At 41.4% G+C, this 21,263-nt stretch overlaps 1 protein-coding gene across 13 annotated transcripts in view; it reads right to left on the bottom strand.

The window, feature by feature from the left end:
- Positions 1-21,263, bottom strand: part of IMMP2L (inner mitochondrial membrane peptidase subunit 2) — a 753,382-nt gene that overhangs the window by 488,232 nt on the left and 243,887 nt on the right. Inside the window, exon 4 of one of the 13 annotated variants that reach the window (XM_053252308.1) lies at positions 4,038-4,119. The exons of 11 other annotated variants lie outside the window; for them this stretch is intronic. In XM_053252308.1, coding sequence (XP_053108283.1) covers positions 4,038-4,119 — 82 coding nt within the window. Of the gene's footprint in view, positions 1-4,037; positions 4,120-16,115; positions 16,584-21,263 lie in introns of those variants that run through there. One more of the 13 variants, XM_053252311.1, reaches the window with a different exon arrangement.

The raw sequence follows: 21,263 nt of genomic DNA, 5'->3' as shown, positions 1-21,263 counted from the left end.
CAGGCGGGCGAAGAAGCAGGCTGCTCTTGCCAGTGGCTGGCCAGTAGGAGCAGGCGGCAAGCCGGGCCAGCCGCCAAGAGCAACAGGCGGCTGCGGGCTGGGATGCCACTGGGAACTGGTGGGCAGGAGGAGGTGGTGGGCCAGCTTTCTGGCCAGCCCACCAGCCAGAAATTACACGGGGTGGGGAGAAGTGGGCCAGAGGAGGCACAGAAGCTCTGCACCCGGCCCAGCTAGTTTGTATTAGAAATGAAATCTATATTATGCTTTGTTGATTTAAAAAAGTATATCTTTTTATTTTTAAGAAAAGTTACATATTTGGTGGTTCAACCTTATGCCCAAAGTCCATACCAGCTACTGAGGAAGCAAGTTTTATGTTTTATGTTTAAAGAAGGAATTGTATGTCATGGTGGCAGCAAATAAAAGGTAAATTCATCATAGTGGCTGAGGCTAAGGAAGCGTGACTTGCTGAAAGCAATTTAATGAGCTGATGGCAGGAACAAGATTCAAACTGTGAGATCTTCTTGATTCATGGCTTAGCCACTATGCTGCAATAACTGTCTGCCATGTAAGAGTGTGCTGTCAACAGACATGTGGATAAAGGTGATCCTTTGGTTCCCCACCAAAGGCTCTTGAGTAAACTTAGCAGTCATGGGATAAGAGGACAGGTTCATGTGTGGATTGGTGACTGGTTGAAGAACAAGAAACAGAGGGTAGGTATAAATGGACAGTTTTCACAATGGCGGGAAGTAAGAAGTGGGGTCCTCCATAATTGGGACCCGTGCTCTTTAACTTGTTCATGAATTATGTAGATGTTGAGGTAACCAGTGAAGGAGCCAAATCTGAAGATGACACTAAACTATATAGGGAAGTGAAATCCAAAATAGTTTGTGAGGAGCTCCAAAAGAATCTCTTCAAACTGGGTGAGTGGTTAACAAAATGGCAGATACAGTTCAATGTTAGCAAGTGACACATATTGGAGCAAAAAAACCCAAGTTCACATATATGCTGATGGGGTCTGAGATGTCAGTGATTGACCAGGAGAGAGATATTGGGTTTGTGGTGGACAGCTCGTTGAAAGTGCCTTTCAATGGCAGCCATGAAAAAGACAAATTCAATGCTTTGAATCGTTAGGAAGGGGATTTAAAATAAATATGCTAATATTATAATTCACTTATAAAAATCAATTGTGAGGCCACATTTGGAGTGCCAGAAAATTGCCCATAAAACAGGTTCCTGGAGGCCAGAAAATTGCCCATAAAATTGGGGGGTGGTAAGGTTTAAAAGGGGGAGGGAAGTGCTCTGTTGGTCTCCAGCAATCAGCAGTGTCCCCCAAAAGTTGGAAATAATCCATTTAAAGCATTTTCCTGCTATTTTCCGCAGGGTTTTTCAAGTAAATGAGCCACAAAATGGCTCCGTTTTACAAAATGGTGGCCAGAAATGACCTCTGCAGTCATTTATGGCTTTTCCGACCCACGGATATGCAGAATTAATTACGGTTCTGGTCACCGTATCTTAAGAAGGACATTGTAGAACCGGAAAAGATGGAGAAGAGGGCAACCAAAATGATCAGTGGCCCAGAGCACCTTCCTTATGAGGCAAGACTACAGCAGCTAAGGCTTTTTAGTTTTCAAAGGAGACATGATAGTGGTGTCTAAAATTATGCAAGGAGTAAAGAGAGTGGGCAGAGAGAAATTTCTCTCTCTCACACACACAACACTAGAACCAGGGGTCATCCCATGAAACTGAAGGCTGGGAAATTTAGGATCAACAAAAGGAAGTTCTTTTTCACACAGTGCATAATTAATCTACGGTAATTTTATGGAAAGGGGTGGGCTGGCTGGCTGTCATGCTTGCTTGCTTACTTAATTACTTATTTATTTTATTTGTCAAATTTGTACACCACCCCAAACTTCATGGAGGACAGGTCTATAAATGGCTACTAGTTTGGTGGCTATAGGCCAGTTCCACTCTCGGAGGCAAGATGCCTCTAAATACAAGTTTCAGGGGAGTACAGCAAAAGACAGAGCATGCCCTCATCTCTTGCTTCTGGTGGCATCTGGTGGGCCACTGTGTGAAACAAGATGCTGGAGTGGATGGGTCCTGGTCATGATCCAGCAGGGCTGTTCTTATGCATATGTCAGGCAGTATAGAAATATGATAGATAAATAAATAAGTAACCAAGTACACCACTCTGGGCTCCTTGGAGGCAGAGCAGGATATACTTGTAAGAATGAATGAAGCAAGCACAGAGGAAGTATAGCACTAGGGTGGATGATGACGACCTGAGAACATTTGGGATTAAATGACCTCAGAAGAGGAACAGAGAAGAGAAAGAAGCCACCATTTCCACCTCTCATCGCATGTTTATACGGCTATCTTTTCCTGATGCATGTCATAGCTTATCAATGGCCCCATTTAAATAATCCCTCATCTATAACTATGGCTACACATTCTATTTCAGATCATACATGAAATGCCAGCTGCAAGGGACTGTGCAGGAATTTTCCCTATATGGAGAAAGCCTAAACAATGAAGCCATAATAGGATCCTTAAGGCAGAAGAATGCTTATATATTGTCTAGCTGCGGGATTCAGAAACTTAATTCTAACCACAGGTGCTTTCAAACGCAATGCGGAAGTTCAGTTGAATTTCATGATTCTCAGATTATTTTTTCATTCGAACACACTCTGAAATTCAACCAAGTTTCAATTTGGCCCAATAAACTGCAAGTTGTAACCAAAGTTTGTAGTTGGCTTGTTTATTTTAACCATGCTTCAATTCTCAGCTTGTGACAAGAGCCCTGCATCTGCCCACAGAAATGCCAGTGCAGAGCGGCCAAGACACAGCTGAGCAATGCCTCTCCATAGTTTCTCCTCCAGATGCGCTCAGGCTAAACCTGCCTAGTGACTAATGATGGCACCAGTACCATAAGCAGTTCCACAACATTAACTCTCTTATACTTGATCTGAATTTGACTTTTCTCACCAAACCTCACCAACCAGTCCATGCACAGTCCTATTACCCCCCCCCCACTTATTTTAATTAATGAAACAAAAAGACCAAAGTGTGCTACAAGTGCACAAATATACTTTTTGGAATACACATAACATCAATAATACATTATACAGCATTTGGTCTACTTTGGTTAGTGTGTCATCTTCAGTTCCTGGAGAAGGCAGATCCAATGATGGTAGTAAACATCCTTAGTTGCATAACATTTGGAATACTGCAATGTGCTTATCAAGTACTGGTTAAGAAACTTTATAGAAATATGAAATGCGCTCTAAAATGGACTCTATAGGGATTTTATAAAGCAAGCAACTTATGAAACACACACAGAGATGTGCAGAACTGGCTCAATGGTGAACCAATCCACTGTGAACCAGGCTGGTTTGAGCTGTTTGATTATGAACCGCTTTGAACCACTCCATCGACCAGACCACCACAGCCAATGGGTTCAACCATACGGGTCTGATCTGAATTTGGTTTTTCGCACCGAACCTTACCAACCAGTCCATGCACAGCCCGCACACACACACACACCCCACTTATTTTAATTAATGAAACAAAAGGACCAAAGTGTGCTACAAGTGCATAAATATACTCATTTGAACACACATAACATCAATGCAGGTTGAGTATCCCTTATACGGACTGCTTGGAACTGCTTGTGTACCGGATTTCGGACTTTTCCGGATTTTAGAAAGTTGTAGTTTCAGGGGCCCAAAGCCCAGTAAAAGAAAAGGGGGACTTTCCGCCATCACTGGGACTACAAGCCCCAATATGCTTTGCGTAACCCAGGGTGATAATGGCGGCAGCACCTGTGCATTGAGGTCTCTGTATGGACTGCACAGAGTGAATAATAAAGCTCTCCTCCTCAGTGGTAGCGGGTGGCGGAGGAGGGAGTGGAAGGCAGAAACATGTCGAAGGACCTGGTAGTGACCAGGTCGGTGGCACCCACCAGCATGCTCCAAGCACAGCCCGAGAAGCTGCAGCACTACATGTACGTAGCAGGAAAACCCGCAGCCGCCACTTACTGCTGTTCCAATCCTCCGCTGGTGTGGTGTCCGGATTTTGGAGCATTCTGGATTTCGGATGTCCGGATAAGGGATGCTCAACCTGTAATACATTATACAGCAGCACAGATCGCATAGATCTTTAAAATAATGTGGCTACATAAAGATTGCCATAACTTTTGTGGCAGATCATTAAAAAATTGTGCTAAAACATAAAACGCACATATTTCGAAGGAATATTTATGATGACATTAATATTCTTCTTAGCTGTTGAAGAGTAAAACAGACACTATTTGTAAATTGTACTGCACACTTTGCGTAATATATAAACAAGCGTTAACAATATATTGGCCATTACCTTGGTAATGAAAGTGCTGAATTTAAATCAATGCACACAAATTCACAAAGATAAACTTGTCCATAAACTTCTGACTGTAAATAGACACTACACTTCTCCACCTGACTGCAGGAAAAAATTCAATTGAAGCAGACATGCATATAATAAACACTGGTTAATTGCAGAAAATGTTCAACAGTCTGAATTTTAGAACTGAATAGGACTTTTGGAAACATATGGCCAACACAGTTCATTCAATGGAGGAAGAGAGGCAGATATGCGAGGGTACTCGAGCACATAATAATGCACAAATGAATATCAAATGCCTGATGCAAGTAAAATCAGTTGAATCACTCATGATCCAGTGGTTTCATGTAATTGTCATTAATTACGGAACATAAGAGCTTGACGAATAACTAGTTCTGATCACCTCCAGGTCTTTGGAAAGTTCAGTATCCTTTTCTGCTGATGGGACAAATAATAACCTTAGCAATTTACTTAACCTTGTTTAAAATGTAATTTCTAAAAATATATATTTTTAGAAAATACTTTACTTTTATGTCCTCTAGGAAATTTAAGACAGTATGCATGGGAATTTAAGTCAGTGTACATGGAAATTTAAGTCATTATCCAGACAGAAATGGGCCAGGTTGGGTATCAGTTTGAGGGCCCACCCAACCAGCACTGAGGTCCTAGTACCCACCTGACACCTTCAGGAAATGGCAGCAGTACTAGTACTAAATGGCAACAGTACTAGTACTAGTACTAGCAGTACTACTTCAGGAAATGGCTAGCAGTACTGTTAGCAGTACTAGCAGTACTAGGTCTGTCACTCACTGGAGAGGTTATAACTGCCACCATAGCTGCACATTTACCCTTGATTCCCCATTGGCTGCTTGCCACCACAGCATTCTGTAGACAGGGAGGCCCACTTCAGCCAGCCTAAAGCCATTTTGACCCCTGCAAGCTTTCAGCTGATTAGACTTCCTCTCTTCCTGGAAGTCAGCTGACTTCTCTCTGGGAGCTGCCAACCACCTCTTCTCCTTTTTGGCTCTGTCCATGCCCATAGTACACAGCAAGCTTGTGCCTGACAGTCTGAAGTGCCTGAAAGGCTTTCTGCATAATTGTTAGTCATCCTAGCCCTAGTACTTTCTTTTGTTTATCATTTTTTAAAAAAAATGCTACACTGTGGTAGGGATGTGCATGAACCGGTGGTTCGGATGGTGTAGTGGTGGGGCGTTACCTATAAGGATCAAGGAGGCTGCTCTCCCCCGCCCCCCACTGTGTTTCCTCTGCCGGCGCTGTGCCCAAAATAGCTGCACGGATGGCAGCGTACCTTCTTGCTGCCCTGGTCAGCATCAGACCAGAAGTGGCTGGTGTGTGTGTGTGATGTGTGCACTGGCCACTTCCGGTCTGACACTGACCAGAGCGGCAAGAAGGTATGCTGCCACCCCGCACAGCGCCGGCAGAGGAAACACGGAGGTGGGGGGGGGGGAGAGAGCAGCCTCCCTGTTTAACCCTTCTTAAAGGTTAAAAAAAACCCCACGCCGCCAAACCATCTGCCCGCCAGACCTTGCACATCCCTACCGTGTAGTAGTGACAGCTTATCTAAGCAAAGGAGAAGTAACCTACAATACTAAACTGAGGAAATATCTTGAGTCAGCTCAGAATCACAGGGCATGACACCATATCAGGGAAGAGCCACAAGTCAGTGGGAGAAAATACTTGCTTTGCATGTATGAGGGTCAAATAATCTTCTGTGTTCAATCCATGGCAAGGCCAACTGGAGATTATGGATTGGGACTGACCTCTGCCTGGGATTTTGAGAAACTACTAGAAGCCAGAATAGACATTACTGAGTTACAGAAGCAGCCCTACTATGCAGAATGAAGTGGGCCACTTTAAGCAGCAAATTGTGATCAAGTGTGTCACTGCAGAACCCCCTACAAATGGCCTGAAGAGGAAAGAAGGGAGAATGGCACCATACTACATTTCTTTTCCTCATCCTAAAATAACATGAATGGGGGGGTTGAAAGGAGGAGTGGGTTTTGGGTATGATATTAACTGAAAAATAAAAAGGAGGGGAGGGTGCTATTTGGTTCCTCCAGGTAGCAAAATGTCTTAGGGCAGCACCACTTGGACCAACAGTGTTACTCAGAATATAGCAGTTACACTGTGCCTTACCACATTTTAAACAGACATTTATTTTAATTTGTACTAATTTAGCAAGTACTGTGGGACTGGCTAACAATTTTCATTCTTTATACAGAAATTCCTCGTTATTCACAGAGGTTCCATTCCCACCAATTTCCTCAGTTGACAAAACTGCAAATAAATAAACCTTAACTCTATGGGAATTGTCACCTTATGTGGCGCAGCAGAGAAATGCTTGACTAACAAGCAGAAGGTTGCCCGTTTGAATCCCTGCTGGTCTGTTTCCCAGATTATGGGAAACCCCTATATAGGGCAGCACCAATATAGGAAGATGATGAAAGGCATCATCTCATACTGTGTGGGAGGAGGCAATGGCAAACCCCTCCTGTATTCTACCAGAGACAACCACAGGGCTCTGTGGGTGCCAGGAGTCAAAATTGACTTGATGGCACACTTTACCTTTACTTATGGGAATTGGGAGTGAGGTTCTTAAGCACACTTACGTGTGCTGAAAATCACAAGAAAAAGCAGGGGGGGTGCAGAAATAAGCAAAGTACCTTGCTCTCCAGCCCTCTAACAATGCCCTCCCAAATCCTCTGCTTTTTGTTCCTTTTTTAGAGTTGGGGGAGGGGGGGTGCAGAAGAGAACCAAAAATGGTTCAGCACTACAAGACAGCAGCAGCAAGTGATGTCAGAACTCATACAGCCATTCAAGAACCACAGAGAGATGAAAATAACCCTATTTTTGCCCCACAAATAAAGAAACTGGGTCCATATGACCCAAACATAGATACCCGAAACCGTGGGTGCTGGGCCACCTGTACACCAAAACACATGAAATTCAAATTTATTTGCAAAGCCTTAAGGTTGTCCTGACTTTGCCAGTTGCAAGTGAAACTTTATCCAAGCAAGAGCTAAAGTGCTTTTAAATGTAAAATGTGTTTGCTTTCACATGAGTAAGCAGCCTGCAGCTACAAGCCAAGCAATGGAATGGACAGATAATGGTGGGTTTTCAAGCTTTCTTTACAGAGGGGCTCTATCCAAACTCAATTTGCTGAATAGGAACACAGAGAAATTACTGGCTTTAGGAAACAAAAACATGCACAAAGTAATAAGAAGACATCACTTAGGTATTTTTTGCTCATCAACCTTTTCACTTTAAAAATGAAGACTATCTGCTGCAGCAGAATAATACACATAGGGAACAGTGTGTGTGTGTGTGTGTGTGTGTGTGTGTGTGTGTGTGTGTGTGTGTGTGTGTTTGACAAAAATATGTAAACACAAGTAATCCTTGAACATTTTTGAATTAAAAGAGACTATCTTTCTTTTTTTATTGTTCAGCCACCTCAACCTCATTTCAGCATGGAGAGTTTAACAGTATGTCAGGTGTGGAAACTTATTTCATGGGTGGATGCTAGAGACAGATTACTAACTATGAGTGTGAAATCTCATGATGAACAGGAATTTGTCTTCCATTAAATAAGGGGAAGAGAGGCAGCATTCTGCTTTTTAAATACTTGTCTATATGTATACTCACTGTGCAAGAATTAATTTAATTTCAGATCAAAATACAAGATACACACATAGGCTTTGATTCAAAGAGGCCACTTTGGTGCATGCATGCTATGCAGGTACCTTGTAGGCTTTTCCCTTGACAACAACTCCTAGAATATTTAGGTAGCTATCCCAAATCCCCAGTTTTGCTAGCTGTTGTGAAAGACTGCTGTCAAGAGAGAGAACTGAGAACCCTGGTTCCTCACAATGCAGAAATAGTGATGTGATTCTTTGGATTCTGGTCATAAAAACAACAGGTATCTTACATATTATTTCAAGCATACAAGTGTTCACCACCATTAAAATCTGAAGATTTATAATCATGCCCCAAATCATGTTTAGCTCAAATAACAATTTGATCTAGTTTATCAGAGGATAAGTGCCCAGAAGCCAGATACCAGGAAATTACTCTATAGATCACTTTTTTGTAACTTCAGTCAAGACTATGGGCTATCATTTATAGAACAAATAAATCAAATCACTGCATTTGAGCACAATAACCCTTCTCGATTATTTACAGAGATGAACAGGAGAGCACTTGGAAGGGGGGGGGGGGAGTTCCTTCAAGAACTCATTGCAAAATATCTATGAATAAAATTATTGTTAATAATACATATAACAATAATGAATTCTAATGTAATGTAATGGGGAGCACAGGCAGTGACCCTAAATATAGGAATAGGGGTGCTACCAGAGTTTACCTGTTTTCATCAGTGAAATGTTAGAGAGTTTATGTCAGTTCAATAGGAAAAATCTGAGGAGGTTTTTTAAACATTCATGCTGATTCAGAGACCACAATCAACACATCTGGATTTCAACATATGGATCAGCTGTAGAAAGGACACAAACATTTGCTCACACATGTGGCAGTGAACAGACTGCATCCAGAAACCTAAGAAACTCCATGTAATCTGATATGTAACTCCAGATGAGAGTCTGTGTATAAGCTTGCCATCTGCATAAAGACAAGTGTGAGTAATGCGTCTTCTTGGCATTGTTCCCACATGTTGACAGGTTGAGTCATGTGGCCATTAAGTCAATAGTTATTACGTGGAAGGATAATGCATTCCATATGAAATGGACAAAACCAAGTACTAGTTTCTAAAAGATGTTAAAAATAGCATTTCTGGTTGCCAAGAGGTTGATATTGAGGCTGTGGAAATCTTCCAATCCCCCTTGGTGCGAGGACTGGGTACAGGACCTGCTTAAGCTTGCAGCACATGAAAAATGGGCCCTCTTAAAAGTAAATAAATTGGATAAATGGTCTGAAATTTGGGATAACTTTCTTAATCTTTTCTTAGAATAAGAATCCTTCTGACCTATCCACATCTTCTAGTGCATTGGTGATTCTCCCTTGTTCTCTTCTTTTTTTCCTCTTCTTTTTTTCTTTCTTTCTTTCCCCTTCCTCTTCTTTCTTGGGGGTGTGTGGGGGGACAATTTGGGCATTTCTGCAGGAATGTTTATTATCTTAGGTAAAGAACAATATGATGCCCGCTCCAGTCAATGGGTGGCTGATCATCAGGCAATGTGCTGAGGCATCATGGTGATACATGAGCACTGGTAGGCTATGCCACTAAAACAGGCAGTGGCAGCAGGGACATTCCTATCTTAAGGTACTGGAAGAGGTATATTCTGGAGGGGCAAGGAGAGGAAAATTAACACCATGTCTCAGTGGGGGTGAGGACTGGAGGTGGCAGTGCAGCGGCATAGTGAGAGGAGAGTGGGCAGCTTTCCCCACTCATGGCAGCACCCACCCCATGGACACACAAAAACCCTTCACTCACTGACCATCTTTGAGAGCAGCCACCAAGCTCCCAGCACCTTCAGGTTGGGTTCCCACTGCTGCCGCTGGCCACCTCCAGCCACCTCCTTTGGACACTCAGCAGATGGAAGGAAGGTGGCACATGTACTCCTGCTGGGCCACGTGTGTGCCCTCCTCCCATCACCTGGGAGCCTGGCTGATGGGAGGAGGATAGGTGGAGCCAGGCAAGCAGCTGATAGAAGCAGCTGGCAGCAGTTTCAGGTAACCAGTGGTGGTGTGAGCCTGGCCAGAGTAAGGGGGAGCTCGCGGCTTCTCCCGATGCTCAGCAGCTCCCAGATGCAGGGCACAATGAGTTTTATGAACCAATCTGCCCTATTTCAGCTCTGTTCCTGTGGCAGTGGACAATGGGATGGTGCCCATAGGGATCAGTCCTCTGCACCCTCCCTGCACCATACATGAGGTGATTCCCCTCATGCTGCCACTGCATTGCTAACACTATTTTGTATGAGATTTTGTATGAGATTTTTATATTTTGTATGAGATTTTCACTAAATTTGTTATCAGAATTCTGCAAGATTGAGGAACCTGAAAAACCAAGTCTCAATAGCTTATACTGAACTTACGGATTTAAAAATAACTCACACTTTTTTGAGTTTGATAAGCAACCTTATATTTTTCCCTAGGTCTGAAGGCACTATTTAGTGAAATTAATTGAATAAATACACTTTAAAGCATTTCCTTTAAAGGAGGCATTGGCACTGATAACATATATAATAAACAATGTATCTATGCTCCTGGACATAGGCAATATATATATAGACTGATTTTCCAATAAATAAATTCTTTGCTTGGATTGTTTAATTCAAAGAGTTGCTTATGTTGTTTAGTTAATCTTCATTAGACTTACCCAAAATATTTCTATTTCCCTATCATAAATATTGAATGAGATAATTAAATTATTGGTTAGAAAATATACAATGGATGTAAATTTTACTAATGCATTCATAACCAAAGCTGAACTGAACCAATCCTTAGAGGTCTTTAACAGAACTTATGGTGTGTCTAGGACTACTTTGTATTGATGAGATGGGATTATTTCCCAAGGTCCTTGTTGCTCAGTTTTTTTTAATTGTTCAGCATTTTAACAATTAGATTGCATTGATCTGCCTGTTGCAACTTAAATGCAATCTCTGAGTCTGAACAGCCATTTAAATGCTTTAGTACTGAAACAGTGTATTAAATGGTCACAATCATAAATGTCAGTAGAAGAAGAAAGTTCCACATCCAATGTATTTGATACTAACTCCATGTTTCTTAAACTTAGTGTGTGCATTAAATAGATACTAATTAGTATATGCATTTTGAAGAAATGGTTGATTGGTTGGTTGGTTGGTTGGTTGGTTGGTGTGAAATAAAGTCACATTTCCTGATGACCTAAAGACAGCAAATTTGGCATACACAATTCTACCAGTGAAATTAGCACCATGCACTACTTTTAACACTAGAGTATGCTTGGTGAAAATTTAAATAATTGTTTTGTGTTTTTTAGAAGGAATTCTGAATAAGGTCATCAGATTTTAATTGCTGAGAACAGATATGTTCTCATATCGTAACTTGATATGTTCTTATAGCAGAGAACTGAAATCAGAACAGTTATGTTCTGAATTTGCGGGTGGTGATCTCTACCACAACATTTAGAAAGGCTGTGGAACAAAGCACTGTGCTGTCAGATTACTACTACTACAGGTATGATTTTGTAGGCATTAATTTCTGCTAACCTGGCAACCTATGGCCATATTTCTATCATCCCTCTAGATGCATGTGTAGGCAGACTGCCTATTCTAAACAGAACATTAAGGGTCAGTTCATATGTTGCCCTTTTAGGGAAGGAACATCCTCTATAATAAAGAGCCAGGGTGTGCGCCCGTGTCTCTGCGCCCGTGTCTTTCTCGGCCGCAGAGACATGGCGGCCATGTTGGCTCCTGGTCCGGGAGAAGGAGAAGAGGGGACCGGGGAGCAGAGGCGGCGGCGGCGGGTCCAGGCCAGCTGCGGGGATAGGAGGCGGCAGTGGGTCTGGCCCGCCCGCCAAAAAGAACAGGAGCTGAAGCAGCCGCAGGGAAGGGAAAGACACCGGGGGCGGGCAGGCGGCCATGTTGGCCGGTTGGTCAGCCCGGGCACAGGAAGGCCAGAGGCAGACACGGGGAAGACAGAGGTGGGGGCGGCGGGTCTAGCCCAGCCGCTGGAAGAGGAGAGGCGGCGGAGGGTTCGGCCCAGCCGCCGAAAACAACAGAGGCGGCGGCGGTTTCGGACCGACTGCGGGGCAGGGAAAGACGGCGGCGGCGGGACCGGCCTGACCGCAGGGGCGGGGAGGGGGAATACGGCGGAAAAAGACAGCAGCAGCGGGACCGGCCCGACCACAGAGAGGAGAAAAATGGCGGAGCCAGGATCCGGACCGAGCACAGGGAAGAGCAAAACGGCCGAGGCGGCGGAGGAAGCCGGGCGCAGGGGAGAGGGCGGGCCGAGTGCGGGGAGAGGAAAGACGGCGACAGAGGCTGCCCTACTAGCGCCCGTTATTTTAACGGGCTTAAAAACACTAGTAGGACATAAAGCCCTTCACCAGAACAGATATGTTCTCATACCATAACACGAGATGTTCTCATATCAGAGAACCGCTATCAGGACAGATAGGTTCTAAACATATTTTTAACACTTAGTAATTAGATCATTAATTCCCAAATCAGTTCATGCCCAAAAGAACCAGAAGATCTCTCTCACATTCAAATTTACTAGGATTCAAATTTACCATATATGGTCGTTAAGCAATGAAACTAATACTGTTTGAAGTTGAAATCCTTTCATTTCAAACTGTTCTTTTACTTCCCTTTTGGAGCACATTAATAAAAAATTCCGTGACATACACAGATGGCCCTTGAATACCGTTTTGCCCAATCACGGCCAATGCCCTGTATACCAATTCAGTTATCAGAGGGTAGTTTCGCCTATTCACTGTTGTAGCTGTACTCCCCCAACTAAATTGGTATACAGTTTAAATGGCCACTGGATTGGATGCAGTGAAACTGGAAGCAAGAGAGTGCTTTTGGATCCATGAGCTTCTGACACTAGCCCCAGGAGGCCTCAGCCTCAAAGACAGCACATGACACGTCCATAGAAGCCAATCCTAGACTGCTGAACACTCTATCATGGACATTCAATGATTGTTAATGAAGCTGGTGCACCTTTAATATAACATCAAAGCAACTGAAGACAAAAGCCAAAACGTCTTGAACATTATACTTCTGTTGGTTAGTCAAAAACAAATTTGTACTATTATTTTGGATTAACTGCATCTTTCTGGGAACTAAAAATACTTTTATGCAGTTCTGTTTGCAGCTTTAAAAATCACCCCCACCCCCGCTCCACATTTATACAACATACATACATGGGCACTCACCCATTTACAAAACCCAACTTACTAACAACCCATACCTACAAACAAAGTTTCATCACATATTAAATTAATGAAGTCCCCAACTTACAAATGCCAATCTGACATAAAAACAAGTCATCCCTTACTGGAACTATTTGCACACCAATTTATGAACATCCAGCTTATAAACAAACTTTTCAAACACAACCTGTTTGTAAGTTGACAACTGTGTGTGTGTGTGTGTGTGTGTGTGTGTGTAGTATGTATGTGTGTATATATATATGTGTGTGTGTATATATATATATATAGAGAGAGAGAGAGAGAGAGAGAGAGAGAGAGCGCACCTCATTGCCTTCAGCCTTTGGGAAAAGGTAGAAAACAAATCAAAATAAATGAAAAGAAAATGATTACTGTTGGAATCACCACGTTTTGTACAGTATTTTAGTTCTACGCACATTCCAAACTGAACCAAGTACCTTCATTCTCTCATTCATTCATCACATTTATATACCACCCTATATAAAATCTCTAGCTGGTTTACAAATTTAAAGCACAAACAATTAAAATGTTAAATCACATACAATAATTAAAACTAACTATCAATAAAACTTTAAACACATTTTGAACTAAAAGCCTAATAAAATAAGTGCATTTTCAGAAATCACTTAAAAACAACCACAGATGTGGAGGTTCAAGTATCATTTGGGTGCATGTTCCCAGCTTGGATAAACAGACTTTTCCATTCACTTCAAGTGTGTGCAACTCTTTGTATGGCTCTCTTTATATATGCAGAGTCTGTTAAATGGTCATTAATGTGTTTTAATGTCCATTAAAGCAAATGGGAAGCCTCATCAGGAAGAGAAGTTCCATATGTACATATGGAGAATTTGTGTAATTGTGAAGGTTGGAGGGTTTCCAGCTGATTGCACAGAAATTTACTGCTATCACGTATTGTAATATATACGCTTATATATGGTTGCTAGCAATGCTTTTCTGCCAGCTCCCAGGAACCCCCTCATTTGTGTTTGAGTCTCCAGGCCTGGAGATCTCACTCTTGACCTGCTCAGGAACTTCACAGCATCATGAGCTCTCCATTTGTGGCACATGGGGACAGGTCACTTAGTGGGCTAGATTTGGCTCCTAACAAGCAAATCGGAAAGGGGAGGAAATGCACGTCCTCCCTATCTGGGATACCCTAAGTAGACTCCAGAATGTAACTAAAGCAGGTTAATTTTCTGACAAGGTCACTCTGCACCACCATCTGCCTCACCATCCCCTCCTTTTGCAAAGGATAGCAGCAAGCTAATGCACCAATTAACTCAGTAGGAAGAATGCAGATAAGACTTGCAGAGGTAAATATCCACCTTCACAAAAGAGTTTGAATCAGCAATAAGAACCGAGAGATGCACCCATTAAAAGTACTGATTGGATTATTGGACCCTCCATACATGCAGATTTCCTCTTCTTTCGTCTGTGCACTCTGTTTTCATTACAAAGTCTTGGCATGCCTCGGCAATTCCCACATTGTTACATGCAGGAAGAACAATCAGCAACAATGGAATCCTTGCTGGTTCCACCCAACACACCTATCCAACAAAAAAGGTCAATTGGAAAGTGTCCCCAGGATATATTTTTGGGTATAAGAAGTCCAAGTTTCATGAACCAATGTGCTCTTTGTGTACCATCTTTGGCTCTTGGAGTCACCAGCTGCTGCTTGTGTGATTTACTGCTCACAGGCCATGCCAGGCTGAGTTCAGTTCTTCGTGACATTCTTCAGATCAGCTTTCTTGCCCAGCCTGATCTGCCCAGTCTTCCTCGCCAACATAGGAAGCTGGTTCCATGGAAGAAGCACCCTCTTGGATTCACCTCTTATCAACTAATCTCTCCAACCTTCTCACCCCTGTCTCTAGCAAAGCTGTCCCGGAAGAATGAGATCCTTTGGTGGTTCCAGGAGCCTTGAGATCCCTTCATCCAGATCAGGTGATATGAACATTTCCCCCTTGCTGGGCCCATATTTATCCCTATTCCGTTTTCCTAAATCCAGCCGTTTCCCTCTCTAAAAAGCCTCTTTTTCTTTCCTGCCTGGGAATTTATACAATTAGGACTTTAAGCTAAAAGGCCTCATTGCAGTTAAACCTATTTTTAGTAATAATATAGCTTTAACCACACATTTCTTTCCACTGTACCCCTCCCTACAATAAATACTTTCTTTTGATTTTGAAACGTAAATCTCATCTCAGTCTAGTCATTTCCTGGATCCACGACTTTGTGCAAATTTAAATCTGACATGAAACTGTCCTTTCTGAGCTAATTTCCCCACACAAGTCCGAACACAGTTTTAGGGATGTTCACCAATCATCCTGGGCCAGTTTCATCAACAATACATGAGTGATTATAAATGTTTTGAGAACACCATTTATTATCAGTCTTTGTTGATACGTCAATGGATTTCACTGCTGTGTGAAATTACAGGAAATGGCCAATTTTCAGTGTCAGAACAAACAATAACACTGTATTTTCCTTTATATTTTATGTTCTGAAATACAGTTTCACACCATTTTCATGCTAAATTAAATATTTGGCCACTGGCTAAGAACACTGATCTTTGAGCTACTTGGCACTGGCTGTTAAATCCTAGTTGCTTTTTATGGGAATCTTGGTGTGTATTATCTTTCTCTAAATTTTCCAAGTATAACCTACTTTTCAGGCTCTAGTAGCTTTGTGAAAGAAATGCTATTTATCTGCCTCCACAAAAGAATATACATATTTCAGAACAGAGACAATTTGTTTAACTAAAACAGCTTCTAAATCTTATTTTTTTGCAAACGTAAACATAGCACTATTTTTATTGGCTCATTCTTGGCACACTAAACCCAATACACAAATGCTGTTACTGTTATTTGGATACAATATAAGGCATGGTCTTTTAAAACATAAAAAGGCCAGCTTCAAGATCCCTTGCCTCAATGAGTTCAGTGGTGCTTAGTCATGATGGTCTGTGCCCTAAACCATTTAGTGTCCTCTGTTTTTGTTTTGTGTATGTTTGCTTGGCTGTACAAGTCAATCTTTAGATGAAATTGTGTTGCATGTGGTGTTCTGAAGCAATCCTTTCCTTATTCTTTTTGTATACTCTTTATACAATTAATGTTCCACCTCCCTGTACCTAATGAGGATTTTAAATATGGTTGTACTTCTGGGCTAAACACAACACGCTATCCACCCCTTTATCTGTCAAATGTCCTCTTCTTCATCAATTTATAAACATGCTATTGAAACGCATGATGAAGTGCAATCTGCCAAGCCTTCTGCTCATCTTGTAGTAATGTGCCAGCATCTAAGGATGACAAGTAATACAAAGAAAAAGGCATGGCTTCTTGAAGACAGACAGGAAAAAAGCAAAAGGTAGAATAACTAAAAAGACAATAAACTTATACCCAGGAATAATTAAACAAATGTTTCTGTACTTGGGGAGTTATGCTAATCTCACCAAACCAGACATCTCTAAAGACATATCCATCTGAACTCAGGCTACTTAATATTTTACTTATTCCACTATAGAAATTAGAATGGTATGATTCTGACATTTGCCTGCTTCTATTTGAGAGACATTTGTGAAGAGCCACTCAAAATATGACTACAGATATGTATCTTTGTAATGAGTAAATGATATAATTCCCTCCCCATCACTGACTGTACTCCGTCATTTCTCTTGGACTGGAGACCGACTATTCCCACATAACAAAGATATGTATATTCCTATACATGTTATTTTAAAAAGAACATCATGAGAAGCTTTAAATACTTGTTTGAAATATGCTTGTATCAATAATGTACAAAATGCCAGCACTGGTTCTTCGATATCAGTTTACAGATCTACTTTCCAATTAATGTGACTGGAATAAAAAGAAAATTGTGTTGTCTTTTGCATATGTCATACATAATACAGTACTTCCAATGTGAAATGAATCTCTCTGCTAGAAAAAAAAAGTACAGTGGCATTCAAACAGTAACATTTTAAGCAAAAGCTGCTTTTGCAGTTTCTCAGTTGTCCAATGTGCTTAATTTATTAAAAAGGAGGAATGCCTGGCCATTTGCCCTTTGTTTGTTCATTAGCTCTAAAGCAGTGCTGCACAACTTCGGCCCTCCACCATCATCCCCAGCCACAGTGGCCAATAAGGAATTATGGAAATTGTAGTCAAACACCAGAGAGATAGTCTTGTGGTAGCAAGCATGACTTGTCCCCTTAGCTAAGCAGGGCCCGTCCTGGTTGCATATGAAAGGAAGACTAGAACTGTGAGCACTGTAAGATATTCCCATTAGGAGATGGACCTGCTCTGGGAAGATGATCTAGGTTCTCTTTCTAGCATCTCCAAGATAGGGCTGAGAGAGAGTCCTGCCTGCAACCTTGGAGTAGCCACTGCCACAGTCTGTGTAGGCAATACTGAGCGAGATGGACCTATGGTCTGACTCAGTATATGGCGGCTTCCTATGTTCCTAAAGTTGTTCAGCCTTGCTCTAAAGGATGAAAGGATATTCTGGGATACTTGGTTCTCATAGAAAGGCACTTTGCATGAGGCATTTTGTGTGTCATGACATACAATTTGCGTCCTGATACAAATTAAGCTCCAAGTCATGCTGATTGTTACATCTCTCTATAAAACTAATTTCAATTACAGGAAAATTTCAGATGAATAGGGACAGCATACTTTCTCCATAATGCCAAGATTATGCCAGTTTCTTGTGTTGGTTTACGAAGAATAAAATATAAGGGGTTAAAATGATGTGCACATCTACAGTTCATATTAAAAAGCAAGGACTATTTCTTTATCAACTACAGACAGACAGAATTCTAGCACTATTTCTTGTGCTCTAGCTAATATATGATTTGCAGTCTATATCGAGATTGCTGGGTTTCTGTAATAGTTTAGCATTTAAGATGTGCAAAGCCAAAGTCAGTGGAAGTTGGTATCAGAAGTGGGACAGGCAAGCAGACATGATAGACATGGTAGACTCTTGATAGCAAAAGGCTGCATCTGACTCACAAAACAACAGACTCTGATTATCAGCTAATGCAGCAACGGTCATGGCTCGTTCTCTCCCTAAGTACAGTACAGGAGATCATGACACACATTAACACAGGCAAATTGTTCATGTTTAAGAGTTAAAGTGTATGGGATGGCAGCTAACCCAAGATTTAATTATCATTTAAAACATTTCTAGGCCACCATTAACTAAAACACACACACACACACACACACCCCATCTTCCAAGTAGATTATAATTGTATTAAAAGCAAAGAAAAAGAGACTAGTATCTAAAAGACTACAGAAAGAGAAAAGCAACAAGCAGTTGTTATAAAATTTTATTCCAAAGGAAATAGGATTGCTAGGAAAGGATTGTGCTGACCAGCCACTTAAAGGAAAAGAGAAAAGCAAACATTCTTAAGGAAATTTTACATAACTTCAGTGGCACCATGGAGAAGATCCTATCCAAAGGGGATATCCCTGTTATTCAGAGGGAAGGAAGGACAAAGATAAGGTCATCTAGGTAGGCTCAGGTCTGCCACAATCTATATAACAATGGGGCATCATTTACATTTCAACATGAGCTGGAGACTGAATTCTCCCCCTGCCTATGCTTTTCATCTTGTGAAATAAGTCACAAGATGAAGAATAAATAATAAGAATTATTTCTTGTTTACACAGTCAGACAGGTGTTATTGACTGGTTTGTTTTATCCAGACATCGAGTCCTTCCCAAGGACCTGGGTTGGCTGAATTTTATCATCAACACTGTTTGGTTATTATAGATATCGTCGCAAAATATAGGCTGTTCCCAGTAAAGTTGCTTTTTGAAATTGGCTGATGGTGATTTCTGCGGCCCCTATGGTGTTGAGGTGCTCTTCAAATTGTTTTGGAATTGCAATTAATTTGGGACTATTTTGGTCTTTTTCTGCCACAGCCTTTCAATTTCAATTTGTAGATCTTTGTATTTGGTGATTTTTTCTATTTCTTTTTCTTCTGTTCTGCTATCCCCTGGTATTGCTATGTCGATTATTTTAACTTGTTTTTCTTTCTTCTCAACTACAGTTATATCTGGTGTATTGTGTGGCAGATGTTTGTCTGTTTGGAAGTCCCATAATATTTTGACATATTCATTTTCTACCACTTTTTCAATTTTATGGTCCCACCAATTTTTGGCTACAGGTAGCTTGTATTTTTTGCAGATGTTCCAGTGTTTCATCCCTGCTACCTTGTCATACCTTTGTTTGTAGTCAGTCTGTGCGATCTTTTTACAACAGCTGATTAGGTGGTCTGCTCTTTCATCTGCTTCTTTACAAAGGTGGCACTTGCTGTTTGTTGTGGATTTTTCGACTTTTGTTCTTAGTGCCTGTTCTTGTGCAGCCAGTATTAAACCTTCTCTTTCTTTCTTCAAGTTGCCATTCTTAAGCCATTGCCAAGTCTTGGTGATGTCTGATTTTCCACTTATATTGTGCAAATATTGACCATGCAGTGGCTTATTTCTCAATTCTTCTGCTCGGTTCTTGACTTGTTCTTTCTTGTAGGCCTGCTTTGTTTCATTGGTGTTGAATAGTTTGGCATTATTGACCATTTTAAGTGCATCTTCTTCCCTGTCCTTGATATATTCTTCAAGGCCTCTCTTCTCCTCCTCTACTGTTTGATGGATTTGCAGCATTCCTCTTCCACCTGAGCTCTGAGGGAGGTATAGCCTATCTACATCACTGCCGAGGTGCAGAGCATGATTGATGGTCATGATTTTCCTGGTCTTACGATCTAGCGTCTCTAGCTCTGCCAGTCTATTATTCCTGCAGTGTCTCTGATAACAGGTATAGCCCAGGTGTTTATGGCTTGTATGGTGTTTCCGCCATTGAGTTTGGACTTGAGGATTTTTCTAATTCTCCTGATGTATTCACTTCCAATTTTTATTTTAACTTCAGTGTGTGCAATGTTATCAGCCTGTTGAATGCCCAAGTATTTGTAAGGTTCTTTCTCTTCCAGGTTCTTGATCTCGCTTCCATTGGGCAGTTCTATTCCTTCTCTTTTTGTTATTTTTCCTCTGCTCATTATTAATGTAGCACATTTGTCTAGTCCAAACTCCATTGCTATATCGCTACTGAATATACGGACAGTGTTTAGCAGTGATTCGATTTCTGAATGGGACTTTCCATACAACTTCAGATTGTCCATGTACAGCAGATGGTTTATTTTACTTGATGTTTTAGATGTTTGGTGTCTGAGGCCTGTTTTGTTTAGTATTTGTGAAAGTAGGGTCATGGCGATTACAAACAACACAGGGGATAGTGAGTCCCCTTGGAAAATACCTCTTCTAGTGCTAACCTGTCCAAGTGTCTCGCCATTGATTGTTAACTGTGTACTCCACATGCTCATTGCTTTTTTATATAAATATCTGAATGTTTTTGCTGACACCAGTTGTTTCTAAACATTTTAGTATCCATGTGCGAGGCAATGAATCGAAGGCTTTCTTGTAGTCAATGCATGCGACACTTAGATTGGTTTTTCTTCTCTTGCAATTTTCTAAAATCATTTTGTCAATCAGCAGCTAGTCTTTTGTGCCTCTGGTGTTTGGACAATTTCCTTTCTGTTCAACTGGAAGCTGTTTGTTAGCTAATACGTGTTGCATCACTTCATCTGCTATTATTCCAGTTAATAATTTGAACATGGTTGGCAGGCAGGTTATCGGTCTATAATTACTTGGAACTGCACCTTTTGCTGGGTCTTTCATGATGAGATGAGTTTTCCCAGTTGTTATCAATTGTTCAATATCACCTCCTTGCAAAATGTGATTGAACTGTTTTGATAGTTGTTTATGAAGGCTTGTTAGGTGTTTAAGCCAAAAGCCATGCAGTTTATCGTCGCCTGGTGCAGTCCAATTTTTAATTTTCTTTGCTCTTTCACTTATTAATTCTGGTGTTATTATTAGATCTTGCATTTGTTGGTTACATATTTTGACCTCTTTCACCCAGCCTGCTTTTT

This window comes from Hemicordylus capensis, chromosome 5 (genome assembly GCF_027244095.1).
Source record: "Hemicordylus capensis ecotype Gifberg chromosome 5, rHemCap1.1.pri, whole genome shotgun sequence".
Lineage (NCBI taxonomy): Eukaryota > Metazoa > Chordata > Lepidosauria > Squamata > Cordylidae > Hemicordylus > Hemicordylus capensis.
This window is presented reverse-complemented; position numbering and strand designations above follow the sequence as displayed.